General features: G+C 43.3%; 1 protein-coding gene across 1 annotated transcript; it reads right to left on the bottom strand.

The window, feature by feature from the left end:
* Positions 1-10: 10 nt before the first annotated feature.
* On the bottom strand, positions 11-26,072 carry aff4 (AF4/FMR2 family, member 4). Its single transcript, XM_076274653.1, has 21 exons — positions 25,556-26,072; positions 19,713-19,839; positions 16,555-17,373; positions 16,245-16,289; positions 15,087-15,173; positions 14,827-14,863; positions 14,647-14,716; positions 13,592-13,687; positions 12,728-12,872; positions 10,617-11,405; positions 10,508-10,585; positions 10,122-10,207; positions 8,675-8,912; positions 7,975-8,051; positions 7,442-7,505; positions 5,911-6,047; positions 5,560-5,631; positions 5,094-5,187; positions 4,935-4,978; positions 4,420-4,637; positions 11-4,167 (listed from the first exon to the last, which is right to left on the bottom strand). Exons 1-21 carry the CDS (start codon positions 25,570-25,572, stop codon positions 4,040-4,042), a joined length of 3,468 nt encoding a protein of 1,155 aa, XP_076130768.1. The 5' UTR covers positions 25,573-26,072; the 3' UTR covers positions 11-4,039.
* Positions 26,073-26,668: the final 596 nt, after the last annotated feature.

Raw genomic sequence — 26,668 nt, forward strand, 5'->3', positions numbered from 1 at the left:
GTGTCAAACATAATCATATACATTTTTTATTCTCAATACAGTAAAATACAAATATTCACAACAGACTCAGAAAATTCATTAGTTACCAGTAACACTCACTTCACAAAATGCTTTAAATTACAAGTTATAACAAGTCTGGATAAATGAAACAGAATCTTTAAAATGTACCTTTTAAACAATTATCATATTGCATCCATAATATATAAGTAGATTTTTCATCAATCTCTTTGTCATTACGTATAAACTAAACCAATTTGAATATTGTTCTGCATCTGCCAATGGCCTTTTTTAGAGACAACTGTAAAAAGAGTACGACATACAAACATCTACATCATCAACAGTACAGAATTGCCTCGAAAGATATCTCTAACTTGTTACTGGGTTACATCTGCCCCAAAAGAAAAACAAAGTATTTTAATGATATCTTGTGGAACATTTGTTTTTCGATGAGCAATATGCACTGATGAAGCTGCTTTTCATTCTGGACCATGCACGGAACAGAATCTTACTCTAGGAAGTTTGGCGAGAAGGACAAAGAGCTCAGAAAGCCACAGACAAAGGGGGTGTGTAAAAATAGTCGAGAATTCTTAAGAAAGAAAGAAAAAAGCCAACAGTTTAAATTGAAAACGACATACAGTGTTAAGTACAAAGTGTCAAAATAAAGTTTGGAAGAAAAACAAAAAAGATTTAATGATGAAGATGTGCATATATTTTCATGTTCTATTTACATAATCATATAAATGATTAACTGCTATAAAAAATTTACCCAAAAGAAACGTTTATATACATTTATACATTTTAGCCATTTAAATAGACATGCGAGTGTTACGTGTTCTTGTTGGATGTCAAATAAAAGTATTCTTACCCTGGATTCAAGTTAATAAGAATTATTAATAATATTCATCTGGAGATAAACAAATGTATCTAAATTAATGTTACAAGCTCAGTATAAAAACGAACTGATCGAAGTAATCTATGGACAAACTAGACAGTCATAAAACAAACATGTGTTAAACAAGATATAAAAAAAGAGTAATGCATGCCATTAATCCTTTTCTGGCAGTAAGGTAAACACCTTAAATCTGTTGGCAATATATCCAGAGCATAAAGATAAGTACTCTGAATAGCAACTATCCTCATCAATAATGTTCCTCTCTTTGCTACTCATCAAGCAGGGACTGATGAGGACACTGGGTTATACCCCACAGACTGGCAAGCAAAGGCCATCAGACAGCATACTCGAAATTAAAAACATCTACAAGGTGAATGGGCTCTGTTCCAGGGATTAAAATGTGCAACACCTTTTTAAAAAAAAAAAAAAAGCTGAGCTACAAACAAACAAACACACACACACACACCCTCTCTCTCTCTCTCACTCTCTCACACACATGCGCACAGAGGAAACTACCAGTAAATCAATGAGTGTACATCAAGCCTGAGCCCACAGTCCTAACAGCTGAAAACACCAGATTTCCTTGACCAAGACAAAACAAGGCGGCCTGGTAACTGACAACTTGCCTAGTGTCAAATAAAGGGTTGGTGTGTGATTGTGTGTGTATATCTGCATGTATACCTGTGTGTCTGTGTGACCATATGCATATACCTGTGTTTAATCATATAAAGATACCTGTGTGATACATAAGCATATATCTGTATGTGCATGTGATGATAAACATGTACGTGTGTGTGTGTGTGTGTGCATATTGTTATGCTCATATGGAATCAGGAGGTAGGGATGCCCAGAGAGCAGCTGACTGTGAAACGGATGTGGCCCCGATCCGGCGCACAACTGGCGCTGATTTGCCATGCATCCGTGCCAGTCAAGTGCTTTCCGGGTGAGGGGGAGCCATGGACTCAGGCCTGTGTGTACTGCACTGGAACAGAAGGAACTATGGGAACTCTGACGCGTCTAGCAGCACAGAGGGCAGAGGTCAGATGGCAAAGTCGGGTCCGCTGCTCACGTCCACTCCTTTACCTCACCAGCTGAAGTGAGTAGACGACTAGAAAACATGGCGAGTCTGGAGCGCTTCCGGGCCACAGGAACAGGCCAAAACAAGGGGCTCGATTCAGATTATGTGGCTACGCCACAGTGAGTCTCCCAGCAGTTTCCACTGATGCTGAATAATACAAGGACACCACACCGGAGGTCCAAGAGATTGACTGTGGCCCAGACACACACATCTGCTTTACTCTGCTCAGCCTCAAAGTTTGATATAATCATTTTTAACTGACTGTGAGCCGGTCACATGTCTGACCCGAGTGAAGGAGACAGAACAACTATTGTATGACTGTCAACTAACCACAGTGTTGTGTTGTTATGCCCTGCAGGCATGTACCATAACAGTTCTGATCTCTACTACATTCATTCAAATGAACTAAGTAAAAATGAATGATTTCCCCCTCAACAGTTACAATGGAGCCTATTAAAATAATAGTAGTAGTTCTAGTGCAAGGTATAGATAACAGGCATTTCCAGCATACAACATACTTAAGAGGACTGCCCTGAATAATCTAAAACCTACAATACCATGTTAGTTTGTTTTTTGTTCTATTACTTTTCTACTTTACGAGCTGGAACAACTCTACGATATGAAACTGCTATCAAATCAGACAGATTAGGGGCAATGGTGGGAAGGGGGAAGATGTTGAAGTGAAACGACAAAACACACACACACACTCTCTCTCGCTCATACACACAATCACACGCTCAATGCAAATATCCATAGCAAATACCATAAATATATTCCATAGATGACTTTTTCATTAAATGATCTGTAATACACAAATGACGATTATGCCAAGAAGGGAAATTCATGAATGACATTAAATATTTAAATACTTTCCATTTACAATAGAAATACTTTACATTTCTGCGCTCTAGTTTCAACCCTGTTTGAAGCCTTTTCAAATCTGTAAGCGAAGGTAGGACTTAGCTCAAAGCAAGCTCTACTTTGTATAAATAAAATATAGTTTGGGCCATATGTGTGACGATGATGCGCAGACGCATGATGCTCCTGCAATTCATAAAAATAAATCTGTGACTGGATAAAAAAACAACCCCATGTGCATGCTACATTACTATTGCTCAAACCTTAAAACGTGAGCATTAAAACGCCTCAGGATCTGAGTCCGTTGGCAGCCATTTAGCATGTTTCCTCTGAATGGCCAATTCTGCCCAAAACCTTTCAAACAAATGGACTTTGTTTTGTTTTGCAAGAGTACAACTTTGCAATGGCCTCCATACTCTGCTGTGCCTTTGAAAAAAAAATACAGATGTGCTACCCAGTGGACCGGGCATCAGAACGATGCTGCGGTTTTGTTTAAAAAGAAAAAAAAATCAACATTTCATGAAGGAAATGAGTATGTGGACAAGTGTCGTCCTATTTTCCTGTATATCAAATACAAGGCACAAAACAGATAAAGGACAAAACCTTAAGTTTTAAAGCACATTTGGTTAAGTGGGAGGTACTTTGGTTAAACAAAGCCAATGAAAAACCCAATTTCATGCACATTTGCTTACTGCTGACAAAAAAAAAGAAAGAAATTTAAAAACGATAAAAATGGCTTTGCACTAAAATGCCTTCATCATTGACAATGGATTGAATAAATACTTGACTAAAAACCAATTCAACCCAATGATATGGGAGAGCACGCAGGATCCGGGTGGAGGCTGGGGGGTTTGGAAGGAGTTCTTCTTGGTAGCTTGAATTGTCCTTCCATAATAAATATCACAAAGCTACTTGGAGCTGGGGTTTCCGTAGGGACAGAGTTTTTTGCGTCTTTTTTTGTTTGTTGGTTTGTTTTTGTCATTGCTGCTGCTGGTTTTGGCAAGCTGGTGCAGATGATGAACACAGTGAAAGATATGCAAAATGTCTGAGGCAGATCAAGCCCGCAACGCTAATGAGTGTTTTTTTTTTTTGTGTGTGTTTGTTGCTGGGCTTTAGAAAACAAAAGGCCCATGAGTCCCAGGCTCTGAAAGAGAGTCGCGTTAAGTGAGTGAGTGAAGGAGTCCAGCATGAGAAGACGATGGAGAGCACCTCTACTGGTTCAGCTTGGAGTCCTGACGCAGCCAGGACAGGCCCTGGCGAGTGTAGCGCACCAGATCGGTCATGCTGCTCGTGTTGAAGATCAGCGGGCCCATCATCTTCTCCAGCTCCACAAAGAACTCTGGGAGAGGACAGGGAAAATGAGAGCGAGAAGAGGAAAGAGAGGAAGACAGAGAAAAAAAAAGAGAAAGAGAGAGAGAGAGACGAGATGAGCGGGAGAATAGGAACAGACCAAGAGTGAAAGAGGGAGAAAGTGAAAGAAAGCAAAGAGAGGGGGGAGAGACAAAGAGAGGGACAGTGAGTGACAGGAATAATAAAGGACTGTGCTGACGTAGTGAGATGCGTCTGGCCCTCTGGCACTGACCCCACGTACCTTTCTGCTCGCGGGCCAGCTGCTCGGCCTGGTCCCACACCTCGGTGGCGTAGAGGAAGTTGGAGGTGACTTGCACGTAGCTGGCCGCCATCTGGTGGATGCGCTGAGGGATGTTGACGGAGGAGGAGCTGCTGGGGTTGGAGCTGCTGGACGAGTAGCTGCCCGCGCTGCCCGGGGACAGCTTGGGGGAGACTGGAGATGGCATGCTCGCCGCTTTACTGTGGAGAGGACAGGGAGCGGGAGAAGGAGGGGGAAGGGAATTGATTTGAATTCCTCTTTTACACAATATTTACATCGGTATAGTTCAGTTATTTCACCAAAAAATAAATACAAGAAAAAAATGACACTTCCTTTAATACAAAGCCTGATCATAAAAATAACATTGAAAAAGAGATTTCTCTGTTGATAAGTGAGAGACGAAAGAAAGAAAGAAACAAGAGAAAGAAAGAAAATGTCTGAATTGTAAGACAGAAAATAGACTACTAAGTGAAGAGGATTAATGAAAGTCCACTTACTTGCCCAACCCTGGAGACGGCGCCTGGGTATTACTTAAGGAATTCTGTGAATCAAACACAAGCAGCAGCAGCACAGGTTACACTCGCATCACAAACACCAGGTTACACTTGCATCACACTAAAGAGACACACTTCAGAGCCCATCAGACAGCACATTACCTTTAAGTGGTCAGTGAGTGTTTTGGAGTACTTGAGTGCACTTTCCTTCCTCAGCTTGAAGAGCCGCAGGTAGAGAAGAGACTGACACCTCAGACTAGGAGAAAGAGATGGAGAGAGAGAGATAAGAGGAGAGGAGAGATATCAGGGGGGAAAAAACCCGAGAGACAGTTAATACAATGTTTTATTGGTCTTTGGCTATTCTTTATCTAAACTGTCATGCTAATTAAGCAGTGATGAATTAAACAGATTTGAAATGAGAGCAATCGATAGATAGATAGAGAGAGAGAGAGAGAGAAAGAAAGAACGAAAGAAAGAAAGAGAGAGAGAGAGAGAGAATGACTGACAGGTATAAACACAGGTAGACAGAAACAACTTGACAAAGAGAAAAAGGAGAGGGATGAATTTGTAGCCAGACAGATTACCTGAGACAGACAAAGAGTCAGACACACAGAGCAAGGTGACCTACCAGAGCACTGCCAATCTCTTGTCTGCAGATGTGGCATCTGGGGCCATGTAGCTCTTTAGTTTCATAGTGTATCTGAAGCACACACACACACACACACAACTTAGAGGTCAGAAATGAACTGAAAGATCAACACGGTCCAGATAAAAACCACAAACATGCATATATACATGCCATCCCCTGAGAAGAGAAAGCCAACTTCACTCATCATGAACTCTACCATCCAATGCAAAATTCCTAAAGATGCTTTGCCGTTATAATAAAAAGGTTCAATTGTATTTATTATACTGATCAAGTACATTTGTTAATAGACTGCTACACACACATGCAAAGGAAGTTAAGTAATTCTCTTACTTGATGAGCTCCACAGTCTCGGCGTACATGGGGAAGGGAGACTTGGCTTCTTGGGCACTCCTCTCAAGGGCATTCCCACACTCAATGAAGGACACCACAGCGTCCAGATAGTAAACTGCCTTCTCGAACCTGTCCATCTGTGTAGGGGAGGGGGAGAAGGACATTTTATTATAATATATACTAATAGTACAGAAGGCTAAGAACAGCAATCGTTCAGTTTTCACAGAAAGTGTGAACTTTTCACAGGCATACTACTACCCTGTAGTGAACTAAAAAAAAATGCCCCCAAAATGCGCTCCAAGTGGCAGCCATATTAAATTCTAATAAAGCCTCCATTTTTAACTGTTCTTTTTTTCAGATAAACTTCAAAACAAAACCACATAAACCGTTAATTTTAATATTTAACTCTACATGATCAGGTTTCCATGCAAATCTAGTGTCACCTCTTTTGAAATTCAAGATGGTGACAATAACCAGAATAAGAAAATATTGATGGAACCATCATTCACAATCATCTAATTTCAATGCTTCAGTATCAGTGAATTAGAGGTCATCCTTCTGGGGCAGTATGGTATATGTGGTTAATTTTAGAAACAAACCTTGACATCTGACAAATTATGCTCAACATCAATGGAGGGAAGCATGCATGGTCCTGACCACTAATGGAAGGCCACAGTGAAATCTGTGGTTAAATCTCAAGTTCTACTGTCTACAGTGGGGGTCGATGATCGGAGGATCGCGGTAAAAGGTCCTGATTATGCGATTACTTTCATAATGCTGAACATGTGGTTATAGACTGATCATTTTCTATGTTTGGAGCAGTATAGTATTACAGATGTTTGGAGCAGTACAGTATTACAGAGATAATGCCAAATATTGGCTGCCATATTTAAAATAAAGATGGCGGCCACTAGGGGGCACATTCTTTTCTTTTTTTTTTTTGGGGGGGGGGGGGGTTGGTCATTTTTTTCCAGCTTACTTGAGGTAGTAAGTGAACTAAAAAAAATGCACCCCCTAGTGACCGCCATCTGGATTTTAAATATGCCACCTATGCCAAGTTTCATGATTTCTGTGAAAACTGAACAGTTCTTATGAAAATCATGCCCTTGTACTTTAAGCATAATCTTACTAATTACTTACACGTACACGCAAATACTAACACTTACATCTTACTAATAGTCCATTGGGGAGACCATTGTTACCGTGGTCAGCCTATACCTACACTTCCCAGTCAATGCAAAATATACTGGATATGCATGTCTTGTCAGGTTAGACCTGTGAACACCACACGTTTCACTTACAAACTTAAACCTGCTTCGGGTCATGAACAGTTACAAAAAGTTGCTCAGCAGCTTTAGAAGCATGCAAGTGTAAAGGTTCTACTTCAAAGGTTTCAGTAAAGGTTCACTGTGTTGGCTCTGATACTGACATTAGGCCGTCACAAACCCCACACCCAGGTATCATGACAGAAACATGATATGGCCTGCATCTGACATTCAAGAACAACTCTGTGAGCCATTTGGCGCCTTACCAAAGCATCAGCATTGTGTTTCAGCTTCTTGGCCTCCTGTAGGTAGTAATCGGCAGAATGCACCCTAAAAGTAGAAGAATGCCAGTGACTCAACTTGTTGTTACTTAGGCCATCTTCCCAAACCTGTTCAGTCTCATCATCCTTACAGCCTCTTGCGCAAAGACCCAATTAGGAACTACAGTTATATTCCATAAAACTCTTTCCTGTGTGTCACAGGTCAAAATCTAGACACAATTGACGACATGCATGTTGTATAAACTATATTTTAATTAAGTTATGTTTAAAATGTGCCTTTTCCATTCTATCTTTCTACAATTTCATAGGATTTCAGAGTTGTAAAAATAAAGGAAAATATATCATTAGCTAGGCATTTCCACACTTTTGACTGGTGCTATAAGAACAATGCAAAGGCCACATCAGCTAAACATCCCCCTCCCCCACCCAATCCTCCACCCTGCCTCCCTGACATGACTGACATGTTTATTTTTGACAGCAAACATCTTTTCATTCCACTACAAACATGGGCTTCTCACCGGTCTTCAAACAGAAGCTTGGATCTCGACTTAGAGCAGTCAGGCAGCTGGCCATCAATCATCTTAGAAGACTTCTCCTGAAAACAAACAAATAAATAACTAAATACGAGTTTAAACCGGATTAATCTTTACTAGCGACTAAAGTAAAAGAGACAAAAGGATAAACACAATGTACATCTGTTTAAGTCACAAGTTTAACATGTCTTTAGTTAATCATTTGTCCGATAATGCTACAAAGCCAAAACAAATGGATGTCAAATGCATACGATGGTTCAGGAAACTTGTTGGCACGTTTTCACCATTTCCACAGTATTGCAAAGCACACATATATATGTTTAGGACCATAGAACACTTAAAATAGCTTTTTTAGCATATACCAGCTCAGAAGAGAAATATGGCAGGAAGCTATGGATCTACCAGCACAACCACAATGGTCACTGAAGCCCAGTGTAATGTATATAGAAAGGCATTAAGTGCAAAGTGTATGAAGGCCATATATCTATGAACCTTTTCCATGACACTCTCCCACCCAATCAACGAAAGTGAGCGTGGAATCGTATCACAAAAGGGGGGGGTGGGGGGTTCTCTGTATTGAAGGGAAAGGGCTCCAGGGCTGCAGCATTGCACACACTGCTCGGTCCTGACCCTAGGTGACGATCATCAAGAGGGGTCAAGTGCAATGCGGGAGGGCCAGCTCTACCTTTCCATCCCTGGTGCTCCGGCCCTGCTTGTCCTCGCGCCGGTGCTTGGAAGCGGGGCCGTTCCTTGTGCTGTGGCCGCCCTCCTTGCCGCTGCTGGCTCCGCTGGACAGCGAGTTGGACGATAGGCTGGTGGTGCGCTTGCGGCTCTGGTGCTCCGGCTTGGGCGTGCGCTGGAGGCCCGTCATCGAGGGCGAGGGTGCCAACTCCTTCTCCTTCTCCGGGCCACGCTTGGACGACCTGATCACAACAAACCACAAAAACACACGTCAGGCTTCACCCAACATCATTCCATTTAAACGCTATCAAAAGTGAGTACACCCCTAAGTGAAAATGTCGAAATTGTGGCCAAAGTGTCAGTATTTTGTGTGGCCACCATTATTTTCCAGCACTGCCTTAACACTCTTGAGCATGGAGTTCACCAGAGCTTGACAGGTTATCACTGGAATCCCCTTCAACTCCTCCATGACGACATCACAGAGCTGGTGGATGTTAGAGACCTTGCGTTCCTCCACCTTCCATTTGAGGATGCCCCGCAGACGCTCAATAGGGTTTAGGTCTGGAGAAATGCTTGGCCAGTCCATCACCTTTACCCACCTTTATCAGGCTTTCTTGTGCATCATCTTTAGAAGAGGCTTCCTTCTGGAACGACAGCCATGCAGACCAATTTGATGCAGTGTGCGGCGTATGGTCTGAGCACTGACAGGCTGACCCCCCCACCCCTTCAACCTCTGCAGCAATGCTGGCAGCACATCTTTTTTCCAAAGACAACCTCTGGAAAAAAGATATGACGCTGAGCATGTGCACTCAACTTCTTTGGTCGACCATGGCGAGGCCTGTTCTGAGTGGAACCTGTCCTGTTAAACTGCTGTATGGTCTTGGCCACCGTGCTGCAGCTCAGTTTCAGGGTGTTCGCAATCTTCTTATAGCCTAGGCCATCTTTATGTAGAGCAACGATTCTTTTTTTCAGATCATCAGGAAGTTCTTTGCCATGAGGTGCCATGTTGAACTTCCAGTGACCACTATGAGAGAATGTGAGAGCGATAACACCATATTGAACACACCTGCTCCCCATTCAAACCTGAGACCTTGTAACCGGGGAGGGAAAATGGCTAATTGGGCCCAATTTGGACATTTTCACTGAGGGGTGTACTCACTTTTGTTGCCAGCGGTTTAGACATTAATGGCTGTGTGTCAAGTTATTTTGAGGGGACAGTAAATTTACAAATTTGCAATTACACAAGCTGTACACTGACTACTTTACATTGTAGCAAAGTGTAATTTCTTCACTGTTGCCATGAAAAGATAATAAAATATTAACAAAAATGTGAGGGGTGTACTCACTTTTGTGAGATACTGTATTTATTATAATTATAGTGAGGTCCGTCTGCCGGATATAAGTAAAGGCACAGCTTTCTGGTTGAGGCACGTGTGCTTGGCGAAACTTACTCTTTACTGCTGGACTTGTAATGTGATGAGGCCTTGTCCTCCATTCTGGATTTTTTGCCCTCCGGCTTCATGCCCTCATCCTCATTCTACAAAAAAGAAAAGGGAGCAAAATCGAAACAGATTCTATACTGCGAAAGTGCAAAAAAAAAACTTTCAGTTCTTGGTCTTGAAACAGAATAGGTTTTGTTCACCAAACCAAACAGGTCAGGGTAATGCAATTTGGAAACTAAGTACTCCACAGAAAGCACATGCACAGACATGTACCAAAGGTGTTACACTGTGTAACTTAAGTTATTTTTTCTTGCTTTCACTTTATTTATTTTAATTATCAGACATGACGAGCTGAACAGACTGAGGAAGTGTGTGTGTGTGTGCGACGTGCAAACCTTGATGTGCTTCCTCTTCCCCTTACTGGAGATCGATCTTCTCGCTGGGCGGCTTCTGGAGGTCCTTGCTGTCGCTCTCTCCTCCCCCGCCACCACCGCCGCCGCCTACGTCCCTCTCCTGCTTAATCTGGTCCAGCTCCTTGTAGTGTCGGCCGGGGACGCGGGACAGCAGGCTCAGGTCGATTTTGACCAGCAGCACCTGCCGCGTGGCGAAGCGCTCCTCGGGGTCGCTGAGCGGCGACAGCAGCTCCTTCTCCTCCATGGGCGAGAAGACGCAGACGGGCGTGCGGATGCTCTCCTGGTACTTGGGCGTCTGCGACGACGACGGGATGCTCTCGTTGCCCTCGGAGTCGGACGACGACGAGTCCGTGTCCACAAACTCGCGGGACTTCTGCGGCGTCTTGGTGGGCGCCTTGGCCTTGCGCTTGTCCTGGGCCTGCCGCGGCGACTTGGGCTCCTTCTTGATGTTGGGCTTGCGAGGCCCCTTGCTGGGCGCCTTATTGCGCGGCGTGGGGATGTCCTGCGGGGTCTCGCTCTCCACCATCAGCCCCCCCTTGGGCTCCTCCACCACCGGCGGCTTCTCCGACTTCTTGGGCAGCTTTTTACCCGTAGTCCGCCGCTGCCCCGCACCGCTGTCGCTCTGCGCGGGCGACTTCTGACGCCCCCGGCCATTCTCCGAGCTCTTCTGGGCCGGTCGTAAGTCACGACCCTGCGTGGGCGCACCGGCGTCTTTCGATCCACTCTGGCCACCGTACCCACGGCCCGACCCCGGATCCCTGCTCTCTTTCCTGTACTTGGTGGGCACGTTGTTGTTGTCCACGGGCGACGCTGGGGAAAATTTGTTGACCTTCTTGAACCAGTTGTCCAGCTGCCACTTGTTGGCAGTGGGCTGCTCAGGCTGTAAAGATGAAAAGATATAATCACACACAAGCAAAGCTTTGTGTAATAATCTCACCAGCTCCTTTCTACCCCCCTCTCCAGGACGTGTGTATGTGTATGTGTGTAAGTGGATTTGTTTATTTTAATAGCTTCTGTGTAAGAAAATGCGGCCAATAACTACGGGTGTGTGCGTTCCCACGTGCATGTGAATGTGTTTAAGTGGGTATGTACCTGCGTGTGCGTGTGTGTGTGTGTCAGGGTTTCCGTTGTCCGGTAATTACCGGACATTGGCCGAAAAAAAAATGAAATGTCCGACAAAATTAAATCTCTCCGGTCAAATTGTCCGATTGAAATTGGCTAATAATCCCGTCCCCTAACACAATCTGAATTTGAGAATAAGCCTTAATATGTAAGCCTATATTATACGTCCTCTGGCTATGTTTTTAAATGAACAGGCTCTACCGTTTGAAAAGTAAGCTATTAAACAACACGCGCAGTTTATGCTGCATTTCAAATAGGCCTAGGAAGCGCATGCTTAAAACGACCATGTTAAACAACGAACAAATGAGTGAGGCGGTTCAAACGTGGCCAGACGCGATGGATGATCCGGTCAACTCCACCACCACCAGATTAAAAGCAGAAGTGTCGGGCGTATCTGTCGGAATCAGTGACATCGGAATTGGAAGTGGAGTTGCGGGGGGTGCGGCCGCTCCAAGACACTGTCATTCTCCGTGTATACTGGACATGCAAAGTGTTCTTTACCCAAAGCATACAGTAGGCCTATGCGTTCTCTGTCTATGATCTGCAGGGTTAGGGCCTCCTCGACGAGGCGATTACTGGTCCGCGGATCATTTCTGGCACAATTAAACGGTATCATTGAATAGCGGCCGAAAGAAAAAGAAACTAAACATTTCCCAGGCCAGAATAGGAAACATTTCTTAATTTATTGTTATCAAATAAAGAGGCATAGCATTAGGGGGTAGTGGTGTGAGCACTCATTCTTGTGTATGCGCATCTGTGTAAGTTAAACAGTCACCACTGGAGATAACGTGGGTAGCAGCAACAAACAACGTCGCCTTTTTAAAACAACAAACGAAGCGGACTCTTGCTGTCCTTGTTAGGCATGTTTAAGTTAGGCTAATGAACATGTTGCATTCTATACAGCCTGATTATGTCATTCTTTAAGCTACATAGCCTGTCTTCAGTTTTCCTCAATTTGACTAATTAAGAAGCGTTAATAGGATATTTGACCGGCATATCATCAAAATGTCCGGAAAACGAAACCATTTTTTTCTAGCGGAAACTCTGGTGTGTGTGTGTGTGTGTGTGTGTGTGTGAGACCTCTGGTGAAGCGGCGCGTGGTGGTTCATTGGTTTCGCTCTCGCTGGAGCTGCTCTCGCTCTCGCTGTCCGACGCCGAGCTGCTCTCAGAGCCCGTGTGGCTGCTTGCGTCCTCCCGAGAATTCTCCGCCACCTCCGGACCCTGGCTGTGGAACACACAAATCACAGGAGGCCCAAGGTTAGAACCTGCTGAGGGGTAGAACCGGCTGAGTTAGAACGTCAGAATGCAATGGTGAATTGGGTTCCAAAACCTCAGCAAGGCAGGCAAGCTGGCCAAGTAACAAAAGGGCAAGCGCAAGTTCTCAGAATCTAAAGGGCAACTTTTTGAGCAATGTTGTTGGACAACCACATAACTAGTTCCATGTGATGAGCCATGACGATTTGCATAATCGTGATTAAAGCTCTCCACATGAAAAGCATTTGTTCCAAAATATCAATGGGAATGTGCCCAAACAACAATACTCAGGAACATTCCTCAGCTAGATGAAGAAGTTGCCGTCGTGTGTATCAACAGCATTGTTGATAGACTTTCATTTCAAAACAAATATCACTGATATGAGAACTGAAAAAAACACCATACAGTCTCAGCAATATCAGCTCTTCAGAAGACCGGTGTGCATGAAGAAAACGACAGGCTCTTTCCAAATACTTATTGGACACCTATGTACCTACATTCAATGTCAGGTTTTCTTTTTTTGTTAGTTTTGCGTGTGTGTGTGTGTGTGCGTGTGTGTGTGTGTGTGTGTGTGTGTGTGTGTGTGTGTGTGTGTGATCCATCTTGCCAGGTTAACTTCTTCAACACAACATAATGAGTAAAGCCCAGTGAGTGGTCCTGGGTGTGGAGGTAACAGGGCACAGGGGGTACCTCTGAGGGGCGCTCCTGGGGGCCGTTTTGGCAGAGTCCTGCTCGCCGTCACTCTCTCCGTCGCTGCTGCTAATTGCAAGGTCACTCTCCAGCATGCTGTAACCACAGGGCATGATGAGTCTCAGCAAAACTGACCACACATCGGCCTTACTACGCCAGTGCTACTACTACGAGTAATACTACTTCTAGTGCGTTATTAGGATTATAATCTCAGTACTATAGTTGCACTAGTGATGTTTAGGTCAAAGGTGTCCGAGATATACTTTAAACTGTAATTTAACATTAAAGCCAACAACACACACAGTCAGTGCATACAAATCAAGGCACATGGTCAATCTGTAGTTTTAGTAATAAAGAAGAGAAACGGTAACAATAGCTGCACTGGTAGTCATAGAACATTTTTATACTCAACTGGTGACAGTAACAGAAGGAGAAATTGTAACTAGTCAGTGCAGTAACAATGAAGATGGTGAAAATCGATTGGTATAATATGATTGTACAGAACAGTCTATCTATCAGATGTGTCACATGACATGTTTCAACAACAGCTTCTACCCTTCAGCAATTAAGACTCCTGAAGATTTTTTATTTATTTTATCCCCTCCTGCTATTACACCCCCACACCCCCCCCCCCACACCCACACCCACACACGGCCTACTGGTTAGTGCTTCGGACATGTAACCAGAGGGTTGCCGGTTCGAACCCTGACCAGTAGGCGCGGCTGAAATGCCCTTGAGCAAGGCACCTAACCCCTCATTGCTCCCCGAGCACCGCTGTTGTTGCAGGCAGCTCACTGCGCTGGGATTAGTGTGTGCTTCACCTCACTGTGTGTTCACTGTGTGCTGAGTGTGTTTCACTAATTCACGGATTGGGATAAATGCAGACCAAATTTCCCTCACGGGATCAAAAGAGTATATATACTTATACTTATACACACACACACACACACACACACACACACACCAGACTGAGCTACAAAATATACCACCTTTGTTGTGTGGCAAATAAAGTTTCTATTCTATCTATCAGATGTGTCGGGTCGTCGTGCTCTTACTTGGCCTGGTCGCCCTCGCAGGGTTTGGAGCCATGTGTGCTGGAGGAGCTCTTCCCCGTGCTGCACCTCTCTGAAACCCAAAACCGCAAGCGTTAGTGTGGGCTCCTCGCGCACCATGACTCACCAGCAGCCACTGAAATGTGCTCCAACACACGTCTTGAACAGAACATGGGCACTTACTGCTGTGTCCTCCACTGAAACTTGAGTGTTGGGAGTCCTTTAACATGTAAAAGTAAATAAATATAAAGATACATAAATAAATAAACAAAGAAACAATTAACACATGATATAAAGTAAATAATAATACAAATCATTCTAACAACTGCTATCCCGGTACGTGGTTAACATTACTTCCGCGGGTAAGTATCATCACAAGGCTTATAACACAATTGCAAAACATGTTCACGAAAACTTTCCTAGTAAGGATGACGCAAACTGACCTTTGTAGGGAAGGGAAATTTGGATGGCTCCGTCTTACAGGGAGTATGAATGGCCGTCAGTGGGGGAGGCCAGGACTGAGTCATTTCCTGCAGGGATGTCAAGATGACATGAGGACACAAACACGTACTCACCACACACACCACAATTTTCACAAGGTGCTTGCCACAGAGTTGACCACTTCCTACAGACCACCTGGCTGTGGTGGTTCGAAAGCCATTCCCCAAATATCCCAGTCTTGCCGAATGACCATAATTTGCCTCCCAGTATATATATATATATATATATATATATATATATATATATATATATATATATATATATATATATATATATATATATATATATATATACACTTACTAACATACCAACTGCCTTTATATTGTGTCATGATACACACCTGGGCACCTATGTCAATGTGTTTTCTTATTTTAAAAGCACACAGTTATGAGTAAGACATAAGTAATAGCCTAGTTATGAATGACAGTTATGTCCTGATTGACTGATTAAGGTAAAGGCCTTGTCAGTGGGAAAGAATGACAAATGTTTTTTTTAACACTTTAGTCTCAAAATGGAAATCATGATGTAATTCCCCCCCCCTCAATGTGAGAATTACTATCCATCCAAGGCCTTGACGATGTAAATGGCATCAGCATCAGAGCGTGAAACTGAAATACACATATCACTCTATAGTCATATCTGGCCACAACAGGACCCAAAATTCAGCACTCATGCAGTTTTGCTTGCAGAGTCATTTTTGCACCAGCCTACAACACTGAGGCGTTCACAACTAACTACTGAGATGATTTGCATCTCCTGTGCCTCTGGGAACGACTGTGCCATGCAACTGCCTACTAAAACAGTGGTTTGCATCGGCTACTTTGTTTTGGTGTGTGGGGACACTGAATAAGAGATGCATACATCTGCATGGAGGCCCGCAGCAATACACGGTTTAGTCTTCAGGCAAGCTATGGTCAAAAGGCTAAAAACTTGATGCTGTGGTGAAAGTGGTTCTCTCAGAATATATTTTGACTTCCGAATAGGCTTTTATTACCAAAAGTGGCAGCAATGCTAGGTCAGTCAGATAATTGTATATTTATTATAAATGGCCTCCATAAATCACTTTGTGAGTCAACAGTAATTAATGGCACCATCCTTACCTTTAAGATCTCATCAACACAGCTTGAATCACCGGTCATGGAGCCCTACAACATTAAATACCCAATTAAGTAGGCTATTATTTATAAATTCATCTTCATGGCAATACTTGTAGTACTACTAGAGAATCAATACTACTATTGCAAGGGACTGCAGAAGAAAACTAGTCTGAATGGGAAAATCTGGCACATTTACATGACTGACTTACATGAGCATGATGATGAACACGTGTTGTCCCTTAATTATAAAATAAACCCACGGGTACTAGTTATTAGTGTCTGTATCTGGGTGTTGTGAGACAATAAGGTGTACCTCTACCGGTTGCGTGGGGATCTTGAGCTTGGCGAGCGAGGCTTTGCCGTTGGACTTCATCTCGCCGGCGCTGCTGCTGTGCGACTGTCCGCCATACGTTTCAGTGGAGCCCTTGGGCTCGGCCGTCTCCTGCCCGTCCATGGGCCGCACGTATGCCGTGGGCTTCTGCAACATGGAGCTGGGCTTGGTCATCAGCGAGGGCGGGAAAGCCTGGCTGGAGTGCTGGCCGGTGGCGAAGGTGGAGGTGTGGACGCGCGACGGCGAGTCCCAGCTGGGCTCACGCTCCCGTTCCCGCGGCGACTTGCGGTAGCGGTCCTTGCCGTGGTGCTCGGAGCCACCCATGGAGCGCGAGTGGCCCGACGAGCCCATGGACGAGCCCTTAGCCGGGCTGGACGTGTGTCCCTTGGACTGGTCCGAGTTGCTGTGCTTGCTGGACTTCTTGCCGCTGCTGCTGCTGCCGCTATAGTCCTTCTCGTGTCTCTGGCCGCTGCTGCTGCTGCCGCTACTACTGCCGCTGCCCCCGGCCCCGCGCTGGCTGCCCTGGAGCCCGGAGCGCTTCTGCATCTGGGAGGAGGAGGAGGAGGACGAGGACGAGGCAACAGGAGTCCATTTGCTGCTCTGGCCGCCGCCTCCTCCTCCACTGCTACCTCCTCTTTCTCTCTGTTCGCTGTACTGTCCTGATTTCTCCTCGGAAGAGGAAGAACCTGATCCTTTGCTCATGAGTTTAGATATGGGGGTTTCACCGATCGTTTCTTTCATCTCGTCGTAATTTCCTAGCATGCTCTGGATACGGCTGGATAGTTTGTCTTCTTTGCTAGACTGCAGGGAGAGACAGGGAGAAACGACGAGAAAAGGGGAGACCGTAAGCAACATTTATCCTCATCAGGTTTCCTTTCTCCAAATCATCAAACTTAGGACTCTACAGAACATATGAGTTTTCTTGCTAGTACTAGGCCTAAATGTACTGTATATGCTGTTAATCACACTACTAAGGAAGAGCTCTTAAACACATGTGCCAAACAGACAATACTTGTGAGGCAACAGAGGTAGTGCATCGGTAGATAGAAGTCATCTTCATTACAAGAGAGCCTGTCAGTTGACCTCAGAAACAGACAGTGGCGCAACCAGAGAGAAAAAAAACAGTGGCTTCAAAACAACTACCTCTAGGAGCCTCACAGGAAATAGAACAATCATTTTCCGACAGACACCCTATCGTTAAACTCAAAGTCAAAAGCTTCTGAGCTGTGTTGATGTCCATTTTGAACAGTGCTATGTGCAATACAGAGCTACGCTTCAGTAAATAAATAAATGAAATAAATAAATATATATTTATTTATCTGTCTATCTGGGACACCAAGTGCACATGCTCCACTGTTGTTATGCAACAGGCTGACTGAGGACAGGTCGGAGCATCGTCATGAAATGACACTGGCGCTCAGAGGAGCCGACACGGCGATGTGTTGGCTGATATTTAAGCTGCTCTAGATTATCGAGCCTGGTTTCTTGGTCACATCAGGCAAATGTGGCCAGAGCTTGTGTAAGAGTCTGTCAAAACCATGGGGGAAGAGTTTGGACAAAAAGCATCCCTGCTTCTCCGTGTTAACTAACACAACGTAGAGAGAGGGCATGTTTTCCCATAATGCTCAGAGCTTTGGCCGGTGGCAGTAGCGGCCTAAGGTTTGTTGTGTAAACTCAGAGCACACATCTCAGAGAAGAAAGGGGGGGGGGGAGAGAGAGAGACAGAGAGAGAGACAGAGAGAGAGAGAGAAAGACACACACACACACACTACTGCTCGTGCCCTCTGATGCTTCCGTCCCCATTCCTCCACTTGTCACATCCTATTGGTGCTCACGCAATGATGGCTGCCTTCCACTGAAATGTACTTATCAACCCACCCCACCCCTTATGTGCTAAGCTGTTTAGTTGCAAAGATTACCCAGCGCAGACAGCAATCCTATTAGTCATCATAGTGACTAGTCTCTCAGTCTTGTTAGTCGCCGTGGTGCGCCAAGTGAACGTGCATCACTGAGACAGACCAAAGATAAATTCAGAAAGCATTCTCTTTTTCAGTCTTCTCTTTTACAGTCATACTCTGATGTAACAAGTTCACAGCGCTCATTTACACACGGTAGACAAAAATGTCGGTCTACACATTATGCAGGCCAAAGACGGACGATGACTACTTAATGTAAAAAAATAAATAAAATAAAAACAGTACATTGTTTGCCCACAAAAGCTGCTGTTGCTGGATATTTGTGTCTTGCTAAGACTTAGCCATCACAACAGTCCAGCTCAGTTCCATTACTGTGGGGTGCACGTACATGAAAACAGACAGGTGAGGACATGCCCTTCTAGAGGTTTCCTTATCTTCATAAAAAAAAAATCAGCTGTCGATTAGAAAATCTTCAGAATATCCATTTCAGATTTTTCAACATCAAATGCACCGGTGTCTAGTTCAAGTAGCCTACTAAAAGACACTGCACACAGCAGGTTTACAGTGTGCAGACTCACTCCCCCAGTCTCTTCCAAGCATGACCTGACCAAATGACCTTCAGATCCTTAAGGGTCAACCTAGGAACTGCTACTCCTCTTTGAGATGATCAATAATTCATTTCCATGGGTGGTCACATCACATACCGTAGCTGACTGGCCTACACTGGGGAAAAGGGGAGTACACAATCCGGGAAGACAAACGACCGAATACACAGTAAAGGAGGACTAGTGAGAACTAGTCAACACCCCCACTGACCCCGCTATGAGGCAAGTTGAACACTTGCTGCTTCAGGGTCTGGCTAAGGCATCTTGCAGCCAGGCCAGGGAGAACCTGCAAGGCTGCACTTACCTCTGACTTAAATCACTTCCAAAACAAAGCACAAAAACAAACACACACACACAGAGACTCATACACGCACACAAACACACACACACAGATACAAGAACACGCGCTCACATATACATGCACACACACAGACAATCATGCATACACAACAATGTCAGCTAGATTTATATAAAAAATAAAAGAAAGAAAGAAAGAAAGAAAACAGGTCATTCAGGTTCTGGCCATTTCATACAGAATGGATTCCCTGTGACGACCCAAAACAAAATAAAGAAATGAAGAATAAAGAAAAAACAACAAGGAAGAAGAAAACAAACTTACAACTTTATAAGGCTCGGGAAAGAGAGGGGAGTTAGCTGGGAAGGCCTCTCCTCCTTGCTGGATCTCTTGATTTCTCCTTTCTCTTTCTTTCATTCGGAGCACATTCCGGTCTTCACGGTTCATGTTGCTAACAACAGAGACACAGTCACTAAGCGTGGAGGAGAGAAAATTGCAACTTCCAAAGCTTTTTGGACTCTATGATGGCAAAGTATATAAGAGTGTAAAAGCAAGACAAAGTACAACAGCATCAGTTCAAAAACTCACTGTTAAGCTGAAAATGAATTTAGCGTAACAGCAGCTAATCAAAGACGGTCATATTTGAAAAGGGATATATCCATGGGGATCGAAGACCTCCACAACAACTTGTAACAGAACATAATTCCCCCCAAAAACAGAAACCACATCTAAACATCTGGCGAATGCCCTATTTATTTCAGACTACTCTACTACCTATCTAACCACTCCAGTGGGAATCTAGTCAGTGCGACAGCAGCAGCAGCAAGGCAAATGCCACAGACGACCAATCACATGAGATTAAAAATGACAGTCATCTTTTTCACCCTCAAATAGATTATTGGGGCAGGGTATTTCGGCATTATTAAATCCCTGGAGGACGAAAACACAAACTCTACAAAGCTCAACTTGACGGCTGGTGGCTGATAAAATGCCCTACAAAATTTTCCCAACACCCTAAGCAGACAAAAAGTAAGGTATGCGTGAAAAGTAGATTTAATAGTGTCACAAAAAGGGAATGAATTAACAGACACTGAACTCTTGTGTTAACCCAGGGCACTCTTATGTAAGGCCCACCGTGTCCCTTACAATCTTAACATAAGCATTTCAGTAGTGATGAAATTCCTGTTTACTCTACGTCAAAACCCTGGTCATGCATTCCATATTTACACACTGAGAAAATAAAGGTGTTGAACAATCACAGATGGCTCAACTAGATATCAAAAATCACTACAAAAGTACTGGGGGATTTTTTTTGGCTTCATTGCCTACCTCTCCATACCCGTGAAGGACAGTAAAAGGCAACTACAGCAAGCCAACATGGAGGAATCCCAAAACTATCCTAACACACATTCTTGTACACGCACAAATGCTAAAACAAACAGACATAGTCAAATAAGATAACTACAATAAGAAAAACAGGAAGCTACATGCGACACACAGACCAAGCAACCAAAGGCAGGAGGACCTGAATGTTATCTTTGAACAGGGTGAGAAAAGGACCGAAGATGGTCAAGTGGTCAATTTAAAACGTATTGCAAGAACATTTCTAAAAATGGTAATAAAGAAACAGACTTTACAGATGTGATGTGATATTTTTAAAAGCTAGTGCAATGATTGCACTGCCACAACATTGCACATTGTGTGGTACACTAAAATAAGTCCTGTTTGACCAACGTCAGCAATTTTTGTTTTTGTTTGAATAAATAAACAAACAAATAAACAACACATATCCATGATATACTCTTTCCCTAAATACCCTAGCTTTAAGCACATCTTTACCTTTTTGGCACAAGCAGAGCATAGCAGGGGCATAAATAATAGGACCAGGGCCTCAGTGTATACAAACCAGCGGAATGCTGCTTGGCAAAACAGAGCTTAATTTAGAGCGAAGAGGACACAGTTCCTGATTTTGAGGAAGCCCTTTGGGCTCTATTCTGTCTGAACTGCCCCTTGGAAGAGCGGAACAGCACATAAACAAGGATCAATAAATCATTTTAATGCAACTGTTAGGCTATGATCACAAAATAAATCTAAAAAAACAATATTTTTTTTATTACTCTATCCAAAAACTAGTTTGAAAAAATAACTACCACATGGTGTTTTATTCTAGTTTGGGAAATACTGTGTTTTTACATAGTTAAAGTGTAACTCCAGCGAAAATTGACCCCAGGGTCAATTTCTGCATTAAAACATATCAAATAAGCCGTGGAGACAGTATTTTTTGTTGATCAACCCCTACAGAGCTTGCTCCGGTATACGCTATAGTCTCCTCCAACCCAGTATTGCAAGGATTCGTTGTACCGTCACGTTTGGTTAATCTATTATTCATGCTGGGGTTGGAGGAGCTGATAGGGGGACAGTTGGTAAGTGTTCTTAACAGTCTTCAGGAATAAACTCCAGGTTCACTAATTATGTTGTTGGTGCTTCGTTTTATGTGTAGGGACCCTGAGCAAGCTACTGACAAGGTTTGGTGCTGTTTTGAACAATATCACTGGTTAAAAAATGCTATTTTTCGTTCATGACCCTTAGCTAATCCACTTTTTGTGATTTAGCAGGGCTCTACACTAACATTTTTTACACTGGAGTTGTCAGTACCGTTCTACCTTTGAATAAAATGCGAGTATTACGGGAGGCTACTTTTGTGCCTGTTCGCTACAGCTATATTTTGCATATTGCAGCCAATATGTCAACTGGGCTAAAAGGCATGTTACCTTTCCTTCTCTCATTGCATTCTGAGAATCTCATCCTGTTCCTCCTATATCCGATGAATTCGGTGGATAGAAGAACTAATTTCTTCAATCTTTGCATCTTGGCTGGCTAGGTCTAACTTTCCGCTTTTTCTGCGCGCTCTTGGATTTGATAGAAGCGACTACTAGCAAGTCACAACGTGAAACTGCTAACGTTAATGGGAGGTGTAGTTTTTATGCTGCATTCGCGACGTGATTCTATGGTTTGCACAGTAATGTTTCTCGATGTTGCGGTGTATTTTGTAGACAAACATTGACATGGTTAGAAGTCATTCGCACCAGTGCGCCTAAATATTTTTTTGCACTCGCACGCCATCATTTTTACTCGCATGTGCGAGTGAAATGGGCGCACTGTAGAGCCCTGTTTAGGGCTATAGCGTATACCGGAGCTCTGTAGTGGTTGATCAACAAAAAATACTGTCTCCATGGTTTATTTGATGTGTTTTAATGCAGAAAAAGACCATTGGGTCAATTTTCGCTGGAGTTACACTTTAATATGAGTCTTAATCTACTTTAAGGTCAAAGACATTTAGTGTTATGACAACTTGTCAGAATGCCTAGATGCTCTACTTGAGAAATGATGCATGACAGTAGCACTGCATTGTAAATAATCTTTTGTGTGTGTGTGTGTGTAACATAAACATAGTGTGGTGCCTGAATGTCGCTACTCAAGACTGGGTAAGGCCACATATTTAGCTTCAACCAGTTAGCATCACAGGTAAATAGGGTTCAGTGTTTCCCATACATTGACTAATCTGTGGTGGGGCGCCACGAAATAAAGATCAGCCGCCACACATAAATATTCTATGTTTAATTTAATTTAATTTAAATTAAATATAAGATCAAATCCTTGCATTGCCATTGAGCTGCGCTTTTTACGCATGCAGCCTTTCCTTGTCCTGCCCCGCTCTTTCTCTAGCCCGCTGCCCCTCCTCTGTATGTGCATTTAACAAAATATTCACGATTGTTGAAGGATTGTTGTTGCCATATAGAAGCATTGCATAGAAGACGTCTGGCTAAATTGCTATTAAATCTGCAAATTTGTTCAAAACTGCTGCATTGAAGTTAACTCTGCTAAGGTCTTATCACAACATAGTAGGCTACATTGAAGAGACTAAACTAAGTTAAGTTATGCAATCAAGCAGTATCTCAAAGCTAACGTTAGAATACTGTTTGGATTGAAATTAGCATGCTTAGCTTACTTACAGCTGCTTGTCAATTTCGTTGAAGGGCTCATTTTATTGACTGACACTGAATGTTTGCAAAATCCCGATGTAAATGGAAAAGTGTTTTCCAAAATTCAAAAATGCTTGTCCCAAGGAGAAGTACGAACCTTTATTTTAACTATGTAGAAAACGTTATGAATTGCATCCACACATCAGCAGCCTTTAAACTGTGTTACAATTGCAATTTGCAAGGGTTCCCTCACGAACGTCTTAAAGTGACAGGCACTCAATTAGACACAGGGGCCGCATACACCTCCTGGGAATGTAGGAGTCTTCAATGTGTGATTTCGAGTGTTTTTCCCCCATAAGTAAATTTAAATACTCGATAATGTCAATTTGCACATTGTTAAAACAACAATCACGATGTTATCGCAGACGATATATATCGCCCACCCCTAGTCTGTAGTTTCATTGCTTCTAGGCATAATTCCAATGGCTTGCCATAACTTCAGTGTTTTCCATACATTGGCTAATCTGTGGCGGCCCGCCATAAGATCAACACTGACCGTCACACAATAATTTTCTGTTGTAGCCTACTATTTTAATCCTTTAATTGAGTTTAATTGTAAGACTGTTAAAACTGCAAGCCTTCCTCCCACACAAACGTCTTAAAGTGAGAGGCACTCAATTAGACCTAATGAGTGGAGTGCACGCACATATACAAAATTTATAATTAATTTGATACCTGACGAAGACCTCTGGTCGAAGCGTTGTTAATAAACCACTCTGGGAACTTAGAACAGTGTGCGGGTATCTTTTTATTACTCAATTAGACCTACACACCACCAGTACAATGTATTGACATCAAAGATACATAATAGTTTAGCTCACAGGCGGGATGTGGCCTATGCTATTAAGCTTTCATTTTCAATTAATTGTAGATAATAATACCACCCCCCCACCGCCAAGAGCTCGTGATATTGCTTTAAAGTAGGCTACTTGGCAATGGCATGGCCTCATGCGAGCAGTCAAACACGGCCCACCAGCCTATGTGGTGCACCCCTCTGGTTTAAGCTTATATCTTGAAGTGTTTATGTTAGCTAAGCTAACTGTATAATGTGGTGCTTTCAGAGCAAGGTGTTACAGATGGTGCCTGACGTGCAGTAATGCCTCGTTTTTAAAAAGAAAAAAAAATGCCATCGTAATGAGCCACCGAAATCCTCGATGTCGTTACTACCATTTGCCTCGGCACCGGTTACATATTAGAACCGGGTTACGGTGCCCAACCTTACAGGTGAACTGAGCTGACTTGATGGTGACCGGCGGAAAAACTGACATTGACCAACAACAAACTTGTCCAACATGCTCTTTTACTTGCTCCGAGCCAACTAGCCATTGCTGAACCCTGGTTTTGTTGAACCCTGGTTTTACGGACTTCCTAGAAGCTGTGAACTTTTGATTAGTCTAACTACTGTAGATTGGTGAGGGGATTTCTCTGCTGTGCAGATGGTTCAATAAGCCTGTAAGCACATTTCATAATTAGAGCTGACAAATGAATGATTCTGGCTCACAACATCTTAAATATTCCCCTTCCTTTGTATCTAAGAGAAAATGTATAACTGTCTCCAGGTGTTTCAAAGAGGCCTGTTCATTTAGTTCTTCGACTTCCACTGTGTACACTGTTGATGTGGACTACTGTTATTTTATGGGGGGTTTTCGTCGACAGTCCTATAAATCTTTTACATTTATTTTAAAGTGACACATGACAACGACCAAGATTTTTTTTATGTAGGCTAATGAAGAATAGAAGAATGAAGAATAGAACTTTGACATTCTATGCAAACATGCCAACTTAAAATATCTCACTAAAACACTGACCATGTGTAGCTCACGCACACTTGTTTCTGTCTGGAAATTAATGGCTCATGGATAGATGTCCATTCATGTAGGTTAGAAGAAACATACCCAATATGGGCCACTTCATTTAGCTTTGTATGCAAACCCTCTCGTATTACACAGATCAGCACATAAACTCAGGTTAAGTGTATTTCACATATGACAGATAGTTCTGACAAGGCACATTGCTGACAAATCCTGGTTGTGATAACTAAGGGGTAAAGAACTAAAATCTGTAGTAGACACAGGAAACATGGCTGAGTGCTGAGAGTTGAGCAAGTGATCTGCAGTTGCTTACCCCATCTGAGCGGCCATGGCCAAGGGCTGTAAACCATCGGAAAGGAGTGCGAGTCAAACTCCGACAGAGTTTGATGACCCTAACAGTATGGTGTTCTGCTAAAAAATCATTCCCCTAATCCCTTCTCCCTTAACGGAGGGCTTTCATTTTGAGTCACGGTTTGAGTCCCGTGGCAGCTTACATCTGAGGCGGCGACACAAAACTTCCTTGGTGTGCTGATAAATCTCACTTTGAGAAGGGTGGTTACGGATAGCTCGCGGAAGACACCACTCTCAACTAGCCGCGGGGGTGCCGGGGCAAGTGACAATAAAGCCTATGGGAGACTTTTGTGAAAGACCAGGGAAAGTGCTCTTAAATAGGCTTATGTGTACATTCTGGTGTGCATGGATTAAGTAGAAGTGAGACTTCATTGTGAGCACTTCAAATAAAATACTAATCCAATTATTTAAGTAACTGACACATAATAATAGTGTGTTCATCTCTCACATGCCTTGTACTCTGAAGTCAATCAACACTTTGAGTCCTTTTGATACCTATAGGTAAAACATCTGAAATAAAGTCAAACAGATGGGGAAACTGACTGTACAACTTTAAGAACTTTTCTAAAAGATTAGGCTACACAAACTTTGCCTGAGGCAGACAATCATCTGCTACCTACCTCCTTCCTTGATATGGATCAGTCCCGCTGCGCCATATAAGGAGATGTTATTCTATGCAAGTGAGCCTCACCTCCTAGTGATCTCATCATACTGAGGAATGCCAAGCCAATCAGAGACTCTGTTCCAGTAAACATTCTCCCTCCCCCACAGAGGGCTAGAACACTGTAGTGAGTTCTTTAAAGTACTAGTCTACTACTGCCTCATATCTCTCTCTCTCTCTCTCTCTCAAGTTTATTTCCTTTATGACATGAGAAAAATACAAAACTCATTGAAAACCCATGGCTATGACAGGGACAACATGTTGACAGGTACAATAGTTGCTATACTTGCCAAAATAAGAGAGCCATTTTGAACCAAATGTAGAGTGCATTCTTTAACCGAACGGGAAGAGCTGCTTCAGTAGGCACAGCTCAAGCTCATTTACATGATCACTGATCTGTGCAGAGGCCACAGA

Source organism: Alosa pseudoharengus, unplaced genomic scaffold, assembly GCF_046254945.1.
Source record: "Alosa pseudoharengus isolate Yale_2024_CS ecotype anadromous, Long Island Sound unplaced genomic scaffold, YU_APseudo_1.1 YU_APseudo_1.1_scf_8, whole genome shotgun sequence".
NCBI classification, from domain to species: Eukaryota; Metazoa; Chordata; class Actinopteri; order Clupeiformes; family Clupeidae; genus Alosa; species Alosa pseudoharengus.

Bases quoted from the DNA above. Each gene is read 5' to 3' on its own strand.
- aff4 (XM_076274653.1), bottom strand. The intron at 11,406-12,727 runs GTCTCACACACA...TCATCTTTACAG, and splicing joins CACGCGCCGCTTCACCAGAG to CCTGAGCAGCCCACTGCCAA. The intron at 10,586-10,616 runs GTAGGCGGCGGC...GCGGGGGAGGAG, and splicing joins AGATTAAGCAGGAGAGGGAC to AGAGCGACAGCAAGGACCTC.